This window comes from Eumetopias jubatus, unplaced genomic scaffold (assembly GCF_037043125.1).
Source record: "Eumetopias jubatus isolate StellerSeaLion01/CBP00866 unplaced genomic scaffold, mEumJub1_p1.0 scaffold_5, whole genome shotgun sequence".
Lineage (NCBI taxonomy): Eukaryota > Metazoa > Chordata > Mammalia > Carnivora > Otariidae > Eumetopias > Eumetopias jubatus.
Window position 1 is genome coordinate 140,581,495 of NW_028274811.1, and position 23,473 is coordinate 140,604,967.

At 45.0% G+C, this 23,473-nt stretch overlaps 1 protein-coding gene across 1 annotated transcript in view; it reads left to right on the forward strand.

Annotated features, from left to right (window-relative positions):
- Positions 1–274: 274 nt before the first annotated feature.
- MYO10 (myosin X) overlaps positions 275–23,473 on the forward strand; it is a 162,314-nt gene continuing 139,115 nt past the window's right edge. Inside the window, exons 1-2 of the mRNA XM_088023195.1 lie at positions 275–394; positions 791–889. Of these exons, the coding sequence (XP_087879321.1) occupies positions 275–394; positions 791–889 (219 nt within the window). The remainder of the gene's footprint in view (positions 395–790; positions 890–23,473) is intronic.

Here is a 23,473-nt window from a genome sequence, read left to right on the forward strand (position 1 = left end):
TTCATTTGTCCAGTAGGGACATAAAAAATGGAAATAAAATCAACGCCGAAAAATAGGCCCCGGGTGAAAACAATAGGATCTGGAAGTTTCTGTCTTGAGCTGCAGTTCTGAGCACTGGAGTGCGTTGGGTGTTTTGGTGGAATCCTAGCAAACTTCACCCTGGTGGACTGGGTTCTGATCTTTCCTAAAACTTGAGTCCCTCTCTTGGAGAGTTGATTTGACACATGGATTTGGTACCAGTAGGAAGTCAGCAGACTGTTTGAATGCCGTTCAGATGGGCAAGGGCTTGGAGCTGGGACGAGGGGAGCCAGCAGATCCCAAAGAGTTTTCAGTGCCATGGGGGGAACAAGGTAGCGACCTGGTTAAACTTGTTTCTGGAACCCAGCTGCCTGGGGTCAGGTTCGTTCTTTCTGGTGATGCTGGGCAAGTTGCTCTGTCTTGAGGCCTTCAGGTGTCCCATCTGTAGAGTGGTGACAGTGCCTGTCTCAGGGGCCTTTGTGAGTGAAATGAGATCGTCCACATAAACCACTTGCATTTCAGCAACACAGGGCCTACTATTTTCTCGCCCCCTTCTCCGTGTTCTCTGGTGGGACGCTCAGTCATGCTTGTCTCTGGTGAAGGCTGTGCCTCACACTTTCTGCAGTCATTCTTGTCTGAGAAAAACATTTGCTTTTTTAAAAAGTTGTTGTTTTTTCTTAAAGGACTGTAGTAGTCAGTGATTTTGAGAGTGGTGATTTGCCACGAAACGCCACCCAAACTCCTAGTTAAACCTTCTTTGTTTTGTTTACAGGGGACACGGGTCTGGCTGAGAGAAAATGGCCAGCATTTTCCAAGTACTGTCAATTCCTGTGCAGAGGGCATCGTGGTCTTCCGGACAGACTATGGTCAGGTGAGCACGTGTCTGCAGCTTCCCGACATCTGTGTTCTGCTTCTGGAAGTTGTCCTCCAGGAGCACATGTGGGCTCGCCTCTCCCTAACCGCGCCCCCCCCAATACCCAGACGTCTTTTCCTAAGTGGGGAAAACCACATCTTGAAAAGAATGTAGAACATACACCTCAAGTGTGTGAGAGATGCAATAAAATTCTCCAGATGGAACGTACAAAGTGTTCCAACCAGGACAAGACAGAAAAGCGCTCCACTTGGCTGGTTCCTGGGAATCTCATCAAAGAAACAGACGTATAGGGTGCAAGCAATTTGAGAAACACTTCACAATTATTGATATTTGCATATTGGTTTCCTTACCACTTTCCCTTAAAATTCTTCCATTTCCTAGAGTGTTGGACTATGGGTCTGTCGGTGGGAATGTAGGCAGTGGTGGTTCCTTGTAAGAACAAGATGGGCTACACCACCTCAGCTGAGCTTCCTTGTCCACCTTCTTGGTCAAATGAAGAGGTTCCTTCCGTAGGGGGCATCATCCACTGCTTCTGGTTCCCTGTTCTTTAGTGTAACCTAAAAGCTGTATCAGTGAAAACAAATACATGAATCCAGAAACTAGCTCACTGGTTATAATTGGGCGATTGTAAAAGAAGGCTGGTGTCTCCATTTTATTAAGGAAACTAATTTTAATATCACAAATGGATCCCTTTTTCAGAGACACTTGGCAAAATTTAAGACCTACAGAGAGAAGGATGTCCTTTGCCAGTATTTAAAACTCACGGTTTCTGAATCTGGATTGCAAGTTTTGTTGAGAACAAAACCTTCAGGGTCAGTGTCAAGTAGTTTAAGGCAGGTGGGCTACGTGGTTATCAACCTCTTAGAGAGAGTCCACTTGGTGGTACCTTTCTCGTTTCATGGCTTAATAAACAGTGATGTTACTGGGCTGTCTTGTAATTCCTCGGTGTCTTTGTCATCTGAGAGTCTTGAGTAGTTGATGAGCGTTTGTCTGGTGGTGTAGACCTAGCTGGGTTTGGTCGATGGCGGTTGCGGGGGATGGGGAATGGGGCAGATAGATCACGAGTCTCATGGTCATTGCCAGTGTGGACGCTGGAACTGCTGCCCAGCCTGGTTTCCTTCTCATTAGATTCTCGGGTTGTGCAGTATGATCTGTAAACTAAGGACAGGCTAAGTGACTTTCGTCAGGCTTAAGTGTGTACATTCCCGTGCCGGGTTCGTCAGCATTTGTCTGTCTCGCCATTATCCTGCCCGTCCTCCCTTCCCACTTGACCCAGATGAGAAATCACTTCCTTTTAGGTTCTGTACATACTTTTCAAGGTGATATAAAAAAAGGAAAACCGTATTTCAACAGTGTACCTGACTCGATGTAACTCTTCCTGAAAGTGTTGTAAAATAGATTGTTAGTGGAATTTTCTTTTTTTTATTGACTTGTTTTTTTAATCCCAAAGACAATTCTTTTTTCTTTTTAACTTTTCCCCCCTCTTTTAAAAAAAAAAATTGTGGTAAAAACACATAACATTAAGCGTAACCATTTTTAAGTGTATACTTAAATAGCGTTAAGTGTCTTCATACTGTTGTGCAAGAGAGCTCTAAAACTTTTTCATCTTGCAATACTGAGACTCTGTACCCGCCCAGCAATTCCCCATCTCTCCTCCCACCCGTTCTTGGCATCCACCCTTCTACCCTCTGTCTCTGATTTTGATTACTTTAGAAACTTCATGTGAGAGGAAGGATCGCACCCAATATTTGTCCTTTTTTTTGTAGTTGGCGTATTTTGCTTGACATGGTGTCCGTGAGGTTCTAAGATGCTTTCTGTTCCCATCTAACTACACCGTGCTCGCCAGAGGCTAACATGGCAACTCCAGCCCTTTAGGGCTGCTGTCGATGACACAAGGTCTGAACTGTGTGCCTCGTGAAGCCATTTTCAGTCCCAGCTAATGAACAGCTCAGTGAGCGGGGGTGAGTGGGGTGGTCAGGCCAGTAGATGTGCTCCCTGCTGACAGTATTTAGAGACTGTGGGCTTCGAAACAACTAAAGCAGAATAACATGCACTTAAACGTGAAAGCAGCTCTCAACTTTCACTTCTCATCTTCTGTCGGTCATCAAATACTTGGTCTTATGTTGTCCACTCTGTCATTCCCAAGTATAATGAGCTCGGAGGTGTGTGTAGGAATTACAGGGTCTAAGCAAGAAGGGTGACACAAGATGGGAAGAATTGGATTCAGACTTGGATCAAGAATCCAGCATCTTTCCTTCCTGACCTCTTCTCTCCTCCCATCGCAAGCTCACTGTGGAACCTGCCCACGTACTCACCGGTGATTAGGAGACGTTCCTGGACGGGTTCCAGTCCCCAGGACAGGAACAGCAACTCTGGAACTGGGCAGGGGCAGATTCTTGAAGGAATCAGGGTCCAAGATACAGAACATGGCCTTGTCGTCCTCAAGCCTGTCTGTGGTAACTTTTCAAGGTATTGGCTACTTTTAACTCCATTTATTAAAGGATGTGAAGAAATCAGTGTGGGGGGAGACGGGGAGGTAGAATGAAGAGTTACTGTTTAATGGGTACAGAGTTTCAGTTTGGGAACATTCTGAAGGTGGCCATGGAGATGGTTGTACGACAATGTCCATGTGCTTTAATGCCACTGAACTGAACACTTAAATGGTTAAAGTGGTACATTATTTTGTTCTTTTGTACATCTTACCACAATAAAAAAAAAAAAATTCAGTGTTTGAGGTCCAATGGTAACTGGGAAAAGCTGTCCAATGGGTATTTTTCTGCATTTTTAAAAACCGTTCTGGGGGCGCCTGGGTGGCTCAGTCGGTTAAGTGGCTGCCTTCGGCTCAGGTCATGATCCCAGGGTCCTGGGATCAAACCCCGCGTCCGGCTCCCTGCTCAGCGGGGAGCCTGCTTCTCCCTCCCTCTCTGCCTGCCGTTCTGCCTACTTGTGCTCTCTGTCAAGTAAGTAAATAAAATCTTAAAAAAAAAACCCACCACCATTCTGGTGACATTTTTTGGGGAAAAATGTGACCTCAGAGAAACAAAAGCTTATGAAACTATTAGTCTGCCTTAACTCTGATGTTATGTGCATCACCAGGGGTCCTGTTCAGCTGCAGATTCTGATTGGCAGGTCTGGGGTGGGGCTTGAGAGTCTGCATTTTTCACAAGCTCCCCGCTGATGTTGATGCTGCTGGTTCATGAACCACATTTGAGTAGCAAGGGTGTAGAGGGTGTTCCTGAGAACTGCCTTGGGGTCGTGGTTGCCTATGGTGAGAGCTGGAAGAACTCTCAAACCCTGTATGTGGACCATTGGACCCAGGGTTGTAGAGGAAGCAGAGAGAAAAGAAGGAGGGCTTTAGGTGAAGCTAGAACACTTTTCTTTAGTTTTCCAAAGCTCTTCCGTTCTCCTTGCTCTGTGCCCTTCCTTCCTACAACCATTTCGCCCCGAGCATGGCTGGGGTGGTGCTGACGGCAGCAAAATGATTCTCCAGTGGATCAAAAAACCATTTTGAAGTCCTGTTTAGTGTTGGAAGCCAAGCAGAGCCATGTGTCACTAAAATCCTAAAGTGGGACCTCAGGGACCCTGGGTAGGTAGGAGATAATAATGTGTTTTTTGTGAGAGCACTGAAGGGTACATTCACCGATTTCATTTAGTCTCTGATAATTTTGCACATGCACTCAGCTTTTTTTTTATTTTTGGGGTTTTTTTGGGGGGGGGGTTGGCCAGAGAGATGGTTTCACTGTTAACTTAAAATTCCATTTCACACCAAAAGTTAAACTACTATAGGTTGGTCCAGGGAATAGAGAGGACCAAAACGTTCCCATTTGATTTATAACTTATGCTCTACTCACCGTGAAGTATTTGCAGATGGAAAAAGAAATGTGCAGGGGACGCGCTAGCACACTTTGTTGAAAACTATGCATAGTTGTGGCCTGTGGAGAACATAGCGCCTGGGCAGGTCAGCACTTGCCCTGAAAGTTCGTTCTAGGCATACGTTGTGTTATTGCCCTTTGCTTTACTGAGCTTTGAAGAGATTGCCTTTTGTTTGTTTTTACGTTTTGCAGATTGAAGGTTTGTGACAGCCCTGCTTGAGCAAGACTGTTGGTGACACGTTTTCCAACAGCATTTGCTCACTATGTGTCTCTGTGTCACATTTTGGTAATTCTTGCCACATTTTAAACTTTTTCGTTATTGTATTTGTTATGGTGATCTGTTATCAGTGATTATGAATCATTGAAAGCTCAGATGATGGCTAGCATTCTTTTTAAAAGATTTTATTTATTCATTTGAGACAGAGATGCAGAGAGCATGAGCAGGGGGAGAGGCAGAGGGAGAGGGAGAAGCAGACTCCCTGCTGAGCAGGGAGCCCGACGTGGGGCTCAATTCCAGGACCCCGAGATCATGACCTGAGCCGAAGGCAGCCGCTTATGTGCGTTTTTAGGTATTGTTGCACACCTAGTAGTTGACAGTATAGTGTAAACGTAACTTTTATGTGCACTGGGAAACCAAAAGATTCATTCGAATCACTTGATTGTGAGGTTCTGGAACCGAACCTGCAATTTTTCCGAGGTATGCCTGTCCGTGTCTTCTTGGGCGTTAAGCTGCGGACAGAGTTTTGGAAGAGCACCACGACTTTGCAGGGTGTGGGTGTGGCTAGAAAATCAACTCTTACGGAAGTGTAAGATGGAAGACGGCCTCGAACACTGGTCTTTTCTGGAACACTAGCGAGGTGCATGGGCCATCACGATAGCACCCGTTAGGAACATTGTAAACTGAGTAATAAGTTCTAAATTAGATTTTTCACTTTGAGAGTGAGCTATTCTCTTTTCTGAGAAGAGCCTAATTTGATTGCTCTGAAACAGCTTACAGTGATATCAATTTACCTAATTGTGTTTTAGGGGGGTAGTTATTCAACTTACCCCAGTAAACTTAATCAAGGCAGTTACTCTAGGCAGTGATTCTGTGGGATTTTTTGTTTGCATTGTCTCTCTACGGGGTCTTCAGAAATATTTTCCTGGCTGGGGATTTAATCACCCCCAGTCTACAAGTAAATGCCCTCCCCCTCGCCCTTCTCTCTTTATTGGCTTACAACGAGTATGATTAGATGTGGGTTTAAAAAGTTATTGTTCTCATTTGATTAATTCACGAAAAGGCCATTAGATTGCCTGATACTCTCAAGTCCGCCCCACCCAGCGGAAAAGTCAGACTTCCTCCAGCTAGGCAGAAGACACACTACTAGATGCTGACGATCACACCTCCCATTTATAGTTGTCCCTAACCTTTTTGGTTTGACCTTCCAGTGTTGACTTGTTGGAATTAATAGTGTGGGCCCAATTTTGTGAAACTTGATAAGGGATTAGTAGGGGGTTCTTTCGTTGTTGTTGCATTTCTTGGTCATTTTCTCACACTCTCTATCCTGCCCAGCTGTTTTTCTTTGCGGTTTTCCCTTCACTTTGCCCCCACGGGTGCCTTTTTGTGTCCCTTGCAGGGAACGTGCAGTACGTGATGTTCGTGGACCATGCGCGTCCACGCCTGGGTCCTGGGGAAGTCTCCCCCAAGCCTGCTGAGGGCTGGAGAAGGGACAGTGGGGCAGCCCAGCACCTCTCCTGCTTCACAGCACCCCACAGCACCCTGGCCCCACACCCTGGCAGGAGGCAGACAGCCAGAACTCTGTGATTGCCCTTCCGGGGCCAACAGATTGGATCTGATTGTTAACGCAAAGGGGTGGATCGGAGATATTTTAACTGAATTAAAAATTTCATCCGAAAAGAAGCTGACAGCCCAGCTGGCCCCTGAGAGCTCGGGAATGCCCTGGATTTCAGCATTCCATGCTTCACACGCAAAGCCAGCTGTGGGCTGAGGCAGCTGCCTGTGGAGACAGGTCCCTTCTGTGTGCTTGGCGGTTGGTGTGGCCGCCCGGGGTCTGGGGGTGGGTTGGCCCAGGGCCCCCCGGGGCCACTCACATGAGTGGGAGAGGAAGGGGGAGACCAGCAGGGAGACACTTAAAGGTAGGAAGATGGGGACAGCATTCATGATGCCGAGGTGGTGTCCCCGGGGTGCTGCGAGTCTCAGCCAAGCTGTAGACAACAGGACAGACGCTTTCTAGACAGCTGGCCTACGTATAATTCCAATTCTATATTGTTGTTGTTTAAAGTATCTTCTGTCACCTTCTCAATTTTTTAATTTTTTGTGAAGATTAACTTTCTCATTAATGCACCTATTTTGGGGAAATCCTACTCATTTTGTTTTCAAAAGGAAGGAAACGTGGATTAGTTATATTTTTGCCCCTTGTAGCCTTGCAAGACTCAAGTGTCCCCTGTATTGCAATGGCTGCTTCCGACCAAATTAACCTGTAGGTCCGGTTGAACCATATGAAATTGCCATCTCACCAGGCTGAGAGGGTTGAATATTGGCAGTTCCAAGTGGTTTGACCCAAGAACGTGTTCATGACCCTCTATTTTAGCTTTGTGTCCTAGCTTTATTGATATGTTTATGACTTCAAGATAGAATAAGAGATCGAGTTTTCCAGATGGCTGACAGTAAAGTTTAGCAAAATGGGAGTGTTCTTGCAGTCCAGTCGAGAGGCACAGCAGATCCCTGAAACAATATACAGCCTTGGCTTTTGGAGTCCCACCGCCATCTTTATCTGTTGCTCTTGTGTATGTGTGTTTGTCAACAGCTGTGACAGGCTGTGACATTTGTATTCCTTTTGGGGTTTCCATTTTCTCCAGGTGTCTAAATAATTTGCTATGATGGGTTGCTGCTGCGAATATCCAAATTTGAGTTTGAAAGAAAAAAATGAATGTATATACATTTTTTCTGTTTTGAATTGGAGTTTGGGTTTCCTCTATTGTCGAGTGTGTGTGTGTGTGTGTGTGTGTGTGTGTTTGTGGTAAATATACATACATAAAATTGACTATTTTAACTGTTTTTAAGTGTATAATTTAGTGGCTTTAGTTACATTAGCAATGTGTGAAAGCATCACCACTGTTTCCAAAACTTTTTCATCACCCCAAAACAGAAACTCTGTACCCATTAAGCACTAATTACCTATGTAATTTATTTTAACTTTATTTTTTTTTAATTTTTATTTGATCCGGGCGGGGGGAGGTGGAGAGAGAGAGAGAACACAAGTGCCCAAGCAGGGAGAACGGCCGGCAGAGGAAGAAGCAGACTCCCCGCGGAGCAGGGAGCCCAACGCGGGACTCGATCCCAGGACCCCGGGATCATGATCTGCGCCGAAGGTAGACGTTTAACCACCTGAGCCACCCAGGTGCCCCCCCCCCCATGTAGTTTCTTTTTAAACTATTCTCTTCTTGCGTACCTTTTCTTATCCTGCTTTTAGAAATAAGAGCACAGTAGAAATTCTGGTTTGTGTAACCTTTCTTAAGGAATAGACGATGTCAAGAAAGAATGGCTGTAGGCCTCACATCCAGGTTCCTAGGAGGAAGAATCTGACACTGACCACTCCTGAGCATTGGCAATGGCCAAGTGACGTGCCTGTGAGGTGGATGGTGCTGCCCCATCCTTTCCCTTCTCAAAGGGGAGGTGTCTGCATAGCTATCTAAAAGTAAGGGGAAAGAGGGGCATGCTAGTGACAAGTGACAGATAATTGTGAAAAATCAGACGTGTTGGCTTCTTTTGTTGAAACTTCAGTATGGGTCCATCTGTTCTTGGAAGTCGCTTTAATCAAAACAGTGCTGCTATATTAAAAAGACAGCATTGAGCTGGGAAACTCTTAAATTCTTTGTGCTTTTCCCACATTTTGCTGTTTTATCTTGGAAATACCCGTGTCTGAGATGGATATTAAACACTGGTCCGTGGAGTTTCTTAGAAGTCTACGCTCCAGAGACCGAACACCACTGGGACTTTCAGTCTTGCTTTGAAGAGCAAGTAAAATGCAGTGTGTCCAGAGTACTTGGTTTTGAGTAAGAAAATGTTTTTATGCTCTGAAAGCCATGTGAGTCTTACTCTCTAGACCTCTTCCAAGAATTTGGTTTGGCATCTTGTGGCTCAAAGATGGAAAGTCAAATGTTTCCATTATTTTCACTCTGGGACTACAGAAAAAAAAAAAAAAGTCTGCTTGTTTATTAGTGCACCTAGCTCCAGCAGGAAACCGTGTGTCTTTGCAAATATGCATAGCTCTGTGTATTGTAAATTTTACCCACTATTGTAAATTTTAGCATTTTGAAATCTAAGATTGTTATCCCATACATTTCAACATCTATGTTGAAATGGGAAGCAATTTATAGTAACAAACACTGCAGGACATGTTGGTGTTCTGAGGAATGTGGGCTGTGTCAAGTGTTGCAGACCTTCACTTGCTAAGAGTGCATACCATTTCTGGGTTGTTACCTGCCATATTCCCAGCACCAGTGAAAAATCCATTGGTAAGACTTAAGAGAACTGGGTCTCTGGGGCCTGCCTCCTTGTACCTTTATCTGAATCCAGCCTAAGTGGATTTAGAATCCAGCTTATTTCAGACTCTTTGAGACCATGGCTTTTTCCCTAGCCCCTTTGGACTGAACAGCTGGGCCCCACCCCTGCCCTGCCCCACCACTGGATAGGTAGACAGGTGGCTAGGGAATTGGTTGCTATTAGCAGTATTTATTGGCCCCCGTGGGGCTCTAGCTGAGCACACATTCTCTGTTTCTGTAAATGCTTTTGCAGGAGAATGCATATAGCCTCTGCCATGGGCCATGACCTTCTCTGGCTTCCTGTCCTCCTTCCAGGGGCCAAATTGTTCCCTTTTGCGTTTTCTCCTTTGTGGATCTCTCTCAACTTTGGCCTCTTCATTCCTCTGTTCTGAGCCTCTTCTTCCCAACCTTTAGGCTTGGTCTGTTTATTTGTATCCACTCCTGCCTCTGATCTGCCAGTCTCTTCTCTTTAGTTGACTTCGGGGTCCGGGCTCTGCTCGGTGGCACGCTCCACTTGTGCCACTGTGAACCTGCAGTGTATCTAGACCTTTCCAGCTGCGCTCATGGGCAGGCGGGAAGGAAAGAGTTGAGGTTTGGTGCCATCAATCCCATCGTTACTTTCAATTTTGTGGTTAGCTTAGCAAATTAAATTGCTCATATTTGAAGGTAAGCAGGATACCATCTTGCCTTCTTGATGCCCATGACTACTGAACACAGCTAATTAATCCTGTGTGCTAAGCTCAGACCAGGTTGCAATTTATGACCGGGAGAGGTAAATAGAAAACGTTAAATCAAGACTAGATCCTTCTTGGGACGCCTGGATGGCTCAATCAGGCACCTACCTTCGGCTCATGTCATGATGCCAGGGTACTGGGATCAAGTGCCACATCGGGCTCCTTGCTCAGCGGGAAGCCTGCTTCTCCCTCTCCCAAGTCCCCCTGCTTGTGCTCGCGCTTTCTCTCTCTCTGACAAAATCTTAAAAAAAAAAAAAAAAAGGTTCTTCTTTATTTTGCAGGCTTAAATACTATTGTAAGTATCATTTTATGAAAAATGTATGTGAAGATCTTACTTGGAAAGAAAACGACTTACAAATTATTTATAGGAATTAGACATGGTACCATGTACTGTAATTTCAGTAGAAAAAGCAGGGGTAATTTGTTAAAACAAATCAAGGTGGTTGTCTGTCTGTGACTTGAGTTGCATTCCATTCCAAAAATTCATTTATAGGCCTGTTATCTGGAACCAGTTTTCCCAAAGACTCCATGATACACACGGGGAGCTGACTGTCCCGTCCGTGTACAAAGACCCGGTACCCGCAGGATGGCATGCCTTGGGGGGCTGCAGAAGCCCTCTGTTGGCGGATCCCAATTTTAAACTTGTTTGCAGAGTTCCAACCCAGGATACTGCCGTGGTGGGATTAGGGAATCACATTCTTCCCTCGATCACCTCCCTGGCAAGTGGTGGGGAAAGGAGGCACCTCATTTGTAAGCCAGGTCCTCCTCATCAGGGTTGGCCTGTGGGATGGGTAACAGGGACGAGGAGGAGGTTTGCCTGGTAGACCTCTCTCTGCCAGGAGCCACGCTGGTGCACTCCAGCTATTTGTCCCCTGCAACCCCCACAACTACCCTAGAAGGTGTCTTTAGCCATATCGCAGTGCTGTGGAAGCCGAGCTTGGTGGGATAACATGTCCACAAGCCCCCACTTGGTCAGTGAGGACTGGGGGAGCTGGGGCTGGGGGCCAGAGTGGACCATCTCCCCACTTCTGTTAGTTCTTGAGGAGGAATGCAAAGTAGGACAGGGGAGTCTTGGGATGGGGGTGTTCCCACCTGTCCCTCCTCATCCTGGCTGTTTGCCAGGATCGCGCCCCTCTGTGGGCCCCCCGGGATTGAGTGCACTTGGTGTCTGTCTGATCATGACCTTTGGGCTTTCTCTTGAAGTCACTCTCCCAAGATCGGCCGGTTCTCCCGCAGTCTCCCCCACTTCCTCCTCCTCTGTGGTGGCTTTTATCTTGTTTTATTGCTCTAGGGAAATAGAAGGGTTAGAAAAAAAATCATGTTTTTAAATTTTTTTTTAAGATTTTATTTATTTGATAGAGACACAGCGAGAGAGGGAACACAAGCAGGGGGAGTGGGAGAGGGAGCAGCAGGCTTCCCGCAGAGCAGGGAGCAGGGAGCCCAACGCGGGGCTCGATCCCAGGACCCTGGGATCATGACCTGAGCCGAAGGCAGACGCTTAATGACTGAGCCACCCAGGCGCCCCTCATGTTTTTTAATTTTGATGTTTCATTGTCTTGTGTTCACAAGCTTGCTTTCATCATGCTCCTTCCGATCAGTCCTTCTCAACCCTGGCTGCATCCTCTGATTCACGGGGAAGCCTGTACCAAGAGCCTTGGCCCTGCCCCCAGACAGTGACATCAGAATCTCAGCTGGGACTTGGGCTCCTCACAGAGCATGGGCCCTGCTTAAGATTCTCTCTCTCCTCCTTCCTCTGCCCCTCTCCCGTTGTTCTCTGTCTCTTTCTCTGTCTCTCTCTCAAAAATAAATAAAAATTAAAAAAAAAAAACACAACATTTGCATCCTGGACTTAGAAAGTGCTGTTTGTAACCTGTGATTGCTAGGCCTTGATTTTTCCCACACAGCTCTTTTTCTGAACTTTTCGTCGGTGGTTCTCTGAAATGTCTCTTCCGCCCACATTATATTTGCTTACAGCTCCTTCTGTTTGTCTGTCTTACTCTCCCCCTACGGAGTACCTGCCTTGATCTTTCCATCACTCTTCTCTCCTCCCATCCTCTCCCCTTGGACACTCCATTAGAGTGGGAGTTTGGGGTTTAAATGTCCCAAACCCTCGTGCGGTGTTTCTCCATGTGTGGTTCTCTGATGAGCCGCTTCGTAATCATTGTTAAGAATGCGGGTTCCTTGGCGTCACCCCGGACCTGCTGAGTCCTCTTCTGTGAAGATGGCCCTAGAGTCTGTGCTTCAGCAAGGTTTCCCCCTGATTCTGTGGGCCTCTGACTCGGTGGGTGTATCGATCTGAGATAAACTTGGAGACGACGACTCCTTGCTCTCCTGAGCTGGTCTCATTTACCGTTTGCTTCCAGCTGGACTGCCCCCTGTCCTGTGGGGTTGGGGGCTCCGGGGAGGGGCCGGCCCTTCTGATGGCATGAACCTCAGGCAGGGTTCTTTCGTTTTCCCCTTCTCCCTCACGCATAATTCCACCCCCTTTCGCTTCTGTGTCTGGAACAGAACCCAGTGTTTGGGGTCCTCTCCTTCCGGCTGAAGATACTGGAAGGTTCTTATTGGTCAGTGGGGAAATCCCAGCGGTAAAGCAGCTTCCTGAAATCCCGTAATCAAGTGCACAGAGACCATCAGTGATGGTCTTTGAATTCAACTCAATTGAGTTACATTTGTTTCTGAGGAAAACCGTACCGGTTTCTCTTTCAAGAGAGGGAGGGCAAGGCCCTGGAGTTCAGAACAAGGCCCTGGGTGGGGATGGGTGAAGGTGTCTCCCCTGGAAGGAGCTTGTTTCCCCCATTTCTCCAGCAGTGTGCCTGCCCTCATGCCTGGAAAGACCCCCTACCCCACTCCGGGCTGGATGAGAGGCCTAGAAAAGAAGGGGTGGGTAGATCTCAAGCAGCTGCCCCACATGGAGGAGGAAAGGGGGCTTTTGGCCAGTGGAGACCTCTTCTAGTGACTCCATGTAAGGAGTATCTGTTCCTTAAAACAGCAGTGAAAGCATGAGCTTCCAGCTTTTATTTCAAGCTGGTTGCATTTGCCCTTTTCAAAGGTGAGAAAGCAGACTGAATGGGCACCTCTGAGGAATTTTGCCTGGGAGGGGGACGCCCACAGACTTTCTCAGGTAGTGGAAACGTTCGGTGTTCTGTGTGGTTCGCCAAGCCGTATAATTTTCCTGTAGGTGAAGTAAACTCGAGTTCTTAAAAATAACTCCCGCCTGTTGGAAGGCAGCTGTTCGTCTGGAAGGTACGCGTGTCTCCCACGCTCTGCTCACCTCAGAGCTGATGGACCAGCAGCCTCACGTGAGGCGGTGGCAAACCGGGCCTGCTACCTGGGTTTGTAACTGCCTGCGAGCTAAGAGGGGTTTTTGCATTCTTTGATGTTTGGAAACATCAGAAGGAGATTTTATGATGCATGAAAAATGACCTGAAATTCAAATTTAGAGAAGTTGTGCTAGAAGTTAAGCAGCCGTGCCCATTCACAGACTTCTCATCTAAGACTGCCTTCCGACTACTGCAGCACAAGAGAGGAGCCGAGAAGCCTCACGTCTTTACGCCCTGGCCCTTCACAGAAGTTCGCTGACCCCCATCTAAAGGATCATTTTACCCAGTTGCTTCCGATGTGATATTTAGTGCTGAGCGGCCTTCTGGTGGTTTCCAGTGCTGACTACACACATCAGACACACTGGAGGGGCTGCTCCCTGAGATTCCTGCGCCCCCCCCCCCCCGCCCAGTGGTACAGTCTCCCTGGAAGTGGGCCCAGGAATCTGGATTTGCAGCCAGCCAGCGGAGGCCTTGCTGTGAACCCCGGGATCGATGAGGGGTTAAGCCCCCTCATTTTGTTGTCCTGGCGAGGTGGAAATGCCCTGCCCGAGAGGATTAAGGTCATCAGTGACAAGACCCCTATTTCCTGCTACCTGTAGGGCAGTGGCTCTCAGAATTGAAAAGCCTCAGAACATCAGCCTCCGCCCGCCCCCCCCGGCCCCCCTGCCCCCACCGAGGGCTTGTTAAACCACCGGATCCTGGGCCCCCACCCAGGGTTTCTGATTCGGCACATCTCAAGTGGAGCCTGAGAATCGGCATTTCTGACAGGCTCCCAGGTGTTGCTGATGCCGCTGCTAGTCTGGGAGCCACATTTTGAGAACTGGCTTGTTGGGCTCTGTGTGTGGATTGTTTGTTTTTTTTAATCCATGTTCTAAATAAAAGCATCTAATACACAGTCTTCTCCCCAAAGTTGTTTAAAAACACAGATGGTCAGTCACACAGTCCAAGTACCTTTTTTTGACTGCTACACCATAAAGGGATCGTTCTTGAGAGATGTCTTGTCGAAAAACAAGACGTCGTCTGGCGGTCTTAGTTTAAAATACTAACACCTGTCAATGGTTTAGTCTGTAATCGGCTAGGGGTGGGGGGGCGTGGTTGGTTGATGGGGAGCCACTCCCAACCACAGCAAAAAAAGCAAAAATAAGAAAGCCTGTGTGTTGTGTGTTAATTATATCCCAACACGTTTCCAAGGAAGGTCCACTCTTAGTATTGCAAAAAATAAATGAGTTGATTGGGCTTAGACACAACTTTCAGAAGTTATTCTGCAAATTTTGACACCTAATGCCTGTTTTGAAGAACAGTTAAATTAACTTAACCACTGGCTGTGCTAGGCAAATGCACAGCCCTCCTTTTCTAAGTGAGGTGCCAGAGAAGGAAGGAGAGTGATTCTGTATTTAGAAGCTGTGGTTGGAACTCCCAAGCTTTTGAGAGTCAGCTCTGATTTAATAGACTGTCTCATCCCACTGTCCATGCTGCCCTGGCAGAGAGAACACTGGGCCGGGGACCAGGAAGGGGACCAGGACTAGAATAAGGCAAGCCTGGTGTGTAGGGTGCAAAATGGAAGGAAGCACCCAGCCAGGGTCATGCTGCATTTGCATGCCCCCCCCCCCAAGCTATAAATTGTGTGTCCTGACCACCTGCCTCTCCCTAGTCTTCGCCCTGAACAGAATCTAGGGGCGTAAGCAAGACTCCCTAGGACAAGACGCCATCTGTAGACTCAAAGTCCCTTCTTCCCTTTGCTTTGCAGGAATGAGTCATTGAAACAACTTCTGTTAATGGTCCTACTTTGATATTTTTCAATATCAATTTCAGTGTCAATTTCAAGTTATTGACAATAACTTTGTCAATACATTTTAGGGAACTTGTTTAAGATTAAATTACTTCCATGCACGCCGCAGTGTGTAATATGATGGTGTGGAATATTCGCACAAGTTTTTGAGGGGAAAAATGTCCCCAAAGGATTTCCTCATGAAGACTTTATAGCAGGCTTGTGCAATCCCCTGTAAAACTACAACATTACATTTGTGAATTCAGCACATGGACTGTATTAGATATTCCAAGTGCAGTGGCTTCATTTCATTTCAGAGGTTCAAGTTGGTCTTTAATCTGGCTCTTGTCTGAGTGTTCCAAATAGTTCTCGTAACAATTTTTAAATAATTTAATGGTATTTTTAAGTCTTCCATGGAGGGTAATTGAGTAGCCAGCCCTGGAGAATTCAAGTATCTTTGTCTTCTGGAATGACCTTCTGTTCTGAAATGTATCCACCTTCCTGCTATGTCAGAGTTCACGGTGGGTTGCTCCAAAGCATCTGCTTTCCTTCTTGCAAAGGCAGCTAATGACAGATGTTTATGGGGTGATGCTGAGAAACCTCCACTCCCCTGACAATGGGCTGGAACATATGCTGTCCCCAGTTTCAGGAAGCTTTTGTAACAAAGGACTCCAAAAGAGATCAGGCCACTGGGGAATGTTACCAGCATGCCTTTGTAAAGGGCAAATCCTGTCCGATTAACCTGATTTCCTTCCCTGAGCAGTGATAAACCAGGGAGATTAAAAAGGCAGATTTTTCAACTTTCGCATTTATTTCTTTTTCCTGACTTAAAAAATGTTCATAATTAAAAACTGAAGGTTGTTCATTTGAAAAATGTATTCTTTTCCCCCCTCTTCATCAAAAGGACTTGCCTTAGCAAACAGTACATGGGCCCTGGAAACATTCACTGGAGGCAGCACAAGTCAGCGTTTGTCCGCAACGGTATGAAGATGTAAATAGCATAGAGGAAAATAATTCCTGCCTTTGGAGGAAAGCCCTACTCAGAAGTATCCATTATTGGCTCGTTGCTGTCCTTGATGGAGATTTCAAAATAGTTTGCAGATGTTTCTTTTAGCTGAAAGAGCCAAAGAGACCATAGGCACCTTTTAGCACCTAGGATAAGATAGGCTTAGTTCGTACGTTTGAGCTGCGGTCTGAAATGAAAAGGCATGCTTTTGCTTTTAGCAGCGGTATTACGGTATGAGTCACATCCCGAACAATCCACCTGTGTGGAGTGTACAATTCAGTGGCTTTTAGGATATTCACAGAGTTTGCAGCCATCACCGCAGTCCATTTTGGAACATTTTGGTTACCCCAAAATACACCTCTTAGCTGTCCCCCCGCCCCCCCAAAAAATTCCCACTCCAGGCCCCAACCCTAGGCAGCTCTGTTCTCTGTCGCAATGGATCTGCCTATTCTAGACATCCTGTGTGTGTGCAGAATCGTGTCATCTTCTGTGACCGACTTCTTCCACTTCCTGGCACGATGTTCTCATGGTGCGTTCATGTTGTCGCATGTACCAGCACCCCGTTCCTTTTTATTGCTGAGAAATATTCCATTGTATGGATATGCCACGTTTACTCAAAAGGAATAATCTCTTAAAGCTAAGTCGAAGAGAAAAATACAAAAGAGAAAGGACGGCTAGCCATTATAAAGCCACTTTTTATATGGTTTATAGTGAGTCACACATTTAATATTTCCAAAAGTAAGGATGATATTTTGATGCCTAAGCTTGAGATCAGAATAAGAGCAGTGACCTAATTCTTAGATGCATTAAAAGAAAAAAGTTTAGACTTTCTCTTAGATTCTATTTCTAGTTACGGTCTCCTATCTGAAAATGGTTACTTTTTTTTTTTTTTCCCAAAGTTATGGGAGGATTGCAAGATCATTAAGGCTTTGAGGAAGGGGTTCTAGAGAAGCCGCCCAGGAAGTGGGTTAAATAGCATGGAGGAGGTTAGTAGGTTAATTGAAGCAGACGGGATACTTACATAGATAGTGCAGACTAGCTATTCTCTCCCACTGGGAAGAAAGGACATCAGCCCGGATGGGAGAGCTGGTAGCACAGGGAGGGACATCCTGACCTCAGAGACAGCTCGGAATGACAGCAGAGGGGCTGACTGACTTCGCCTTTGAGAATAAATAGCTGGCCTCTCATCTGCCTGAAAAAGGAGTAAGGCTATAGATTTTAGACCTGAGGATCGCCAGGCATCATTTTCCTCCTCCTGTCTCTTCTAAGCCGGTGACAGATTGTCATGAATATTTCCTTGTACAGGTGAGACTGTTGTCATCCTGACCCAAGGCACAGATGAGAATCAATGCAGATTGCCTTGACATTTGACAAGGTTGGAGAAGTGGAACAGTTTTTTAAAAAGAGAAGGTGTAACTTGAAGATGTGACCTATGATACTGAATTTTTTGTGTGTGGCGGGATTTTGAAATTCTCCAAGTGGTGTCTCGAACCCCTTACTGGTCCCCCCGGGTCCAGTGTACTGCTGTTCTTAGCTACTCTCTAGGGCTGCCTGGCAAAGATTCTTTTGAGGAATTCTTGGAAGAGATGCCGAGGAGGTTCACATGGGGCATTTTACTTCAAGCATTTATTGGGTAATTTGGGGGAGGAGAGGACTGAGGGGGTCATGTAGTTTTGCCAGGTCATTTTGTATGGGCGTGGACGTGGCCCTGGATACTTTGATCGAAGTCATCTGGGAGGGAAAACAGAAGGGGGCCTCATCTGGTTCTCCTGCTAGAGGGTCCCGAGGGCCAGCTCCTAGGACGGGCCTGGAGAGCAGCCCAAATGAACCGGAAGACGTGAGGGGCTCCTGGCCGCAAGTCACAGAACCTGTTAAGAGACCCGATTAATGTCCGAAAGCCAGAGGCAAAACAGTTAAGTTAATTTTGGGCACCTGCTACCCAATAAACCCTTGTGAATGAATGCACTGAGGATAAAACTGAAATAAGACCCAATGAAGGAGTTAATTTACATGTGCTAGGAGAGGAAAGTGGTTTCTTTACCTCCAGGACTGAGCCAGTGTCTGTAATCATTCACAGCATGTGTGTGACCTAGAATCTCTGCTTTTTGTTACTTGGTGACTTTTTTTTAACCCAGGCTTTTTTAATGGGGTTGGTTATTTAACACTTTGTTCCTAAAGGGCTTGTTCATTGCATCTGTGTGTATGTCTCTGTCCCTCCGTCCATCCTAGCCAACCATAAGGAAATCTTTTCTGATTTCGTCAAATAAATGAACCAGTAATATCATCTGTTTGTATATTGATACTTCTGTTTTTTTTCCTACGTTTGCATTATTGGGTGGGATCTTCCCAGTGCAGCCAATTCAGCAAATGAAAGAGAAATCGCAAACGCGATTTTGCAAATCTGAAGAGTCTCAAAAGGTCCCTACCTCCCATTGTCCCTGATGTGGAAAGTGCTGCATGAGCCTGGCATTTATAGGATTCTCTGTGGTTTGTATTTTCATTGGATTGATCTCATTTTGATCCTTTAACAGACCTGTGACCCACATTTCCATTTTTTCAAAAAGTCATTTATAAAGATCTGCCCGTTAACCACTTCTCTGTTGCAGAGACAGAAGCGATTTTGGGGGTCTTTCGGTACCTGGGACCTGACTTCCCAGTGTAAAGCAAAGCCAGGTAGCTGGGGGTGAGATTCTGGGTTTTCTTAAAAGTGTGAAACCATGTGGGGGGAAGAAAGAGGTCCCAGAAAGTAACGGTTACTTTTTCATTCTCTCCTTGCAAGACTTCAAATTCAGAAATGTAAAGTAGACCCCAAGGTAGAAACAAAGTTTTCATGCAGTCTACTGGTTTAGTTAAAAGCCATTTACATGGCAGGAAAAACCCCTGATGAGGTATTCACTCACCCACCTCCTCAGTTTTTTAGAGCTCATTTTAAGGTATTAGAATTACGATCGGGTTGTGTTTCCCTGTACATGGCCTTTGCCTCATCTCTTTCTCCTTGCCAATGTCCATTAACCATTTTTATTCCCTTTAACTGAGAATTTTATTCTGCTTTCTAAATTTTTTTTTTTTAACAGTTTAAGTAACCTCTGCACCCAGCGTGGGGCTTGAACTCACGACCCCGAGATCAAGAGTCGCCTGCCCTGCTGACTGAGCCAGCCAGGCACCCCTCTAAAATTCTTTAAAAAAAAAAAAAAAAAAAGTAAGCAACTGGGAGTTGGAGTGTTGGATTTAACGTCAGGCCAGTATAAATGAGAAATCGCTGAAAGAACTGGTAGGGCTCTTTGATGAAAATATCTTTCCTGTGATTGCCGGGCTCGGCAGAAGGACTAATACTCCAAGGGATATCTTTGTAAGACCAATTAATTTCTTGCCTAAAAGCATTCCTCTTTGTCTTACAGAAATTCCAGACCTAAAATTGCCAGGAGGATCAGGGTCGCTGAATAAATAGTTTAGATGTTTGTGTTCTCAGTTACTTTGTGTGAAGAAAGTGTAAGCCATCTGGGCTCTCCGTACTTTTATCTTGCTGGTTCCAAAAGATAGCGGATATGGCTTTTGCTTTTAGGTTAAGGCAGATGTACGAGCCTGTCATCTTAATTTCTTTTGTATGGTTGGCATATCTTTTAGCTGTTTTGAGATGTTGGGGAGATTTCAAACCAAGTTGTTGAAGAACAAAATACATTGGTGGGCTTTCTTCACTGCTAAGTAGACTAGTTCAAATATTTTGTGAACCAGTGTCCTCTGAAATAAGTACATTTATTTAGCAACATTTGGAGTTTCTCTAAATTTGTTGTTAATCTGGGTTTTGTGTTTTTTTTTTTTTTTTTTTTGCCAGATGTTTAACTTAGGTCTGAATCCTGCAACTATGGTTTGGCTTCAGCATTGGTAAGAAGAGAATGTCAGATCCTGAAATATTTCGGTGTTTAATGTATTTTGGAATAGTTTCCCCTCCCAACCCCAAAATTCTGCAACAATCTCTGAATGTATCCTCTGAACCAATGTGACTTTTTGTTGTTGTTGGTGTTGTTCACTTGTGCTTTTATAGTTTGTACTTTACTCTAGTGGCATAAAGACTATTGTTATTGCAAATTTAGTCGTAACTGACTTTTATGTGAATCCATCACTCAAGATGATGCCTAGAAGCTGTCTTTTGAGCGTATTTTTAGTTACCTTTGGAAAAGCCATTATGTTTAACAAAATAGGTGGGGCAGGGGATAAAAATCCCTGATGTCTGGCAGCGGATTAGGCTCTAGCAATCAATAAATGCATATAACGTGCAGATGATGGACTGAAGCTGTTTTTCACTTATCAAAATGAAAGGAGAAAAATGCTTTTAAAACAGTTAATTCAGGTAAAGAATGTAAGGGCTAATTTTTTTAGGTCCTATTTATCTTCCTGAGTGATAACTCATTTTTCCAAATGTAGTTGAAAAAACTCTTAGGTGCACAAGGAATGCTAATGCCTAGGCATGTGATCTGTACCCCCTAGGACTTAGATTTAAGAAATGTAACCAAGTATGTCAACTGGTTCTAGTAATGGTGGTGATGATGTTCATGTAGACACCAGCCTCTTGAGTTGTCTGGTGGAGAGACGGGTCCTTCTCTCCATAGCCGGTAGGTATCAATTCCAGGTGTTTCACTAACGGTAGTAATAGCTACTAGTGTTTCCCAAAGACTTGAACTAGTCCTAAATGATGTTGAGAGAGGCGGGGAAATTGGCCAAATCAAGTTTGCAAAAGGCAACGTTAGTTTTCAGAAATTAAGAGCACCCATTTAATCTTAAGCTCTGCAGTGAAGAAATGTGTCTTTCTTTGCTTCATAATACTTCCCAAACAGCAAAAGAAGCTGTTGGTCAAATTAGTGCCCATTAACAGGCCTTCATTTTGAGAAGTGCTGACCCAGATGTTGGTTCCTTTTTTGTGGTTGCTACTTTCATTTGGGTGCTTATCAGCATTAATCAGCTGATAGCAATGTTGTCTTTAGGATAGGAGTCCTATACAAGTACCATTTGGATGTTTTCCTATTTTTAAAAAACTTTAAAAAGTGTGTTTGATTATTGTCTCTCTTTTCTTGGCCTCTGGGTTCCATGACGGCGGAGACCATGTTCATTTTGTTCCTCTGCATCACCCCAGCATGTCCCAGAATGTTGCCACCTCATAGACATTCACTAAATATTGAGTGGATGAAGGCATGAAGATGGGCTTTGTTCTAGGCTGTATACATTTCAATTTATATCACACCCAAATAGATTCAGTTATAGCCGTGTTGAGGACAACCATTTTTCTTAAGTAGTCTGAAGAGGTGTATTTCAGCGATTAAACATGACTCTGGTGACAAAGACAGCAGGGTCCCCCACTATCATTGCCGTCGACTGAGTGACTTTGGACAATTACATAACATTAATCATCTGTTTTCTCACCTGCGACTGGTGATGGTTATACTTACCTTTCAGGGTTGGTTTGAGGGAAGGGAGGGTGCGCGAGGAGGCTTAGGGATGTGCTGACATCGTGTGTATTTAGCAGCTGTCATGTATTAGGAAGTGTCATCCCAAAGGCAGGCCCCATACCATAATAACCTTCCCCACCTTTCAATACCAGCTGGCTAATGACAAACCTCTTTTGGCCCACCTGTCTTCTCTTCATCCTGTCTTAGCGACTTTGACGGCAAAGAAGGGAGATGATGTAAGCATTGGAGGATGAGGGTGAAACGGGCTCTTTTGTGAGGACCAAAATCTAGAAGACCTTTTTTATGGTAATGGACTCTCTGGAGCCAGGTGTTAGCTTTTATGCTCGGGTGTGGGAGGGAAGGCAGAAAGGGGGTCTGGCAGATTGATTCTGGAACATACCGTCTCACACCCAGCCATGACTGCCACCCTTCAGTGATTTCACGTGGTTTTCAGTGTTGCGAAAAGCTTGGTGTGAACAAACCTCCATCCAAATCCTCTTTAGTCTTATGACGCTTAAAGATAGTAATGTTATAATTAGTTCTCCAGTAGCTTGTGTTTCTGTTTGGCCTCGTTTTACTTTGAAAACAAAATCAGCAATACAGTCGTGCACACAGTTGGCCGCAGTCCGTCTGTTTTTGAGGGTTCTTGTCGCCTGGCTGCAATAGCTACTGGATGGTGGCTCCCAGGCCTTGGGAAGGTCTCTGCATCCAGAGATTCTAGACCTACATACTTATCCCTCTGTTTAGATTGTCAGGTAAGCACATCAGATAGCTCTTGCCCTTATTGTAGTTTTAAAAGACAATTTTTTTTTTTTTTTTTTTAATGGGCTCCACCCTGGGTATGGACCCAGATGCAGGGCTTGAACTCATGACCCTGAGATCAAGACCTGAGCTGAAATCAAGAGTCAGGCCTGACAATTTTACCACACCCGACAGTGGGGAAGATGTAGAATAAAGGACAACTGTTTAAAACAGAAATTAAGCTTTATGAAAAACTAGTTCCATTGTCTTCGATTTCTCACTTGGCTACTGAAAATTAACAGCCGCGGTAAAGAATTTGGAAGTCTTGGGGCACCTGGGTGGCTCATTTGGTTGAATGTCCGACTCTTGATCTCAGCTCAGGTCTTGATCTCAGAATCCTAAGTTCAAGCCCCGCATTGGGCTCCATGCTGGGCATGGAGCCTACTTAAAAAAAAAAAAAAATTTTAAGAAAATTTAAAAAAAGGAAAAAGAATTGGAAGTTCCCACTACAGTTGAATTCCATGAGAGGAATCTTTTTCTGACAAAAAATGCAGTCCCTACTCCAGGCTTATAATTCCTGGACCTTGTCTTAGGGAGAAGGTTAGTTCTGTAGTTGGCATTTCAAAATTACTCTCATTCCTTTTGTTTAAAGATAAGGTTTGATTATTTTTACACATCTAGTTAAGGCTTCAGTTAAATGCTTTGGTGGGATAATGAAGACCGTTATATTCAAAAAAAGAAATATATATATATCCGGAATCCTCCTGCTTCAGATAAAATCTTACTGGAACGCTTACAGATTGTATAGACTACATAAGGAGGGGTGTGCCGAAATAGCCCCTTCATTTCTTAACTGGGGTTTCTGTGAAGTTCTGAGTTTTGCAGACCTTGATTTAAGAGCCATTGAGAATGATCTAGTCGATGGAGCGCATGTTCTTAATGTTGCTCTGATTTTCACCTAATTTCACAGTTGCACTGACCTAGTTTTGAGGACAAAAATTATTAGAATACCAGGTGGAACTTAGAATTAGTGGTTGACTATAGGTTCTTTTGCTTTGCAAAAAAAACTAGACATTCGGTTCTGGTAGGTTAATTTAGCAAAAAGATCAACCGAGTAAATTTTCTTGCTTTGTTTTTAAATACTCCCCTATCAT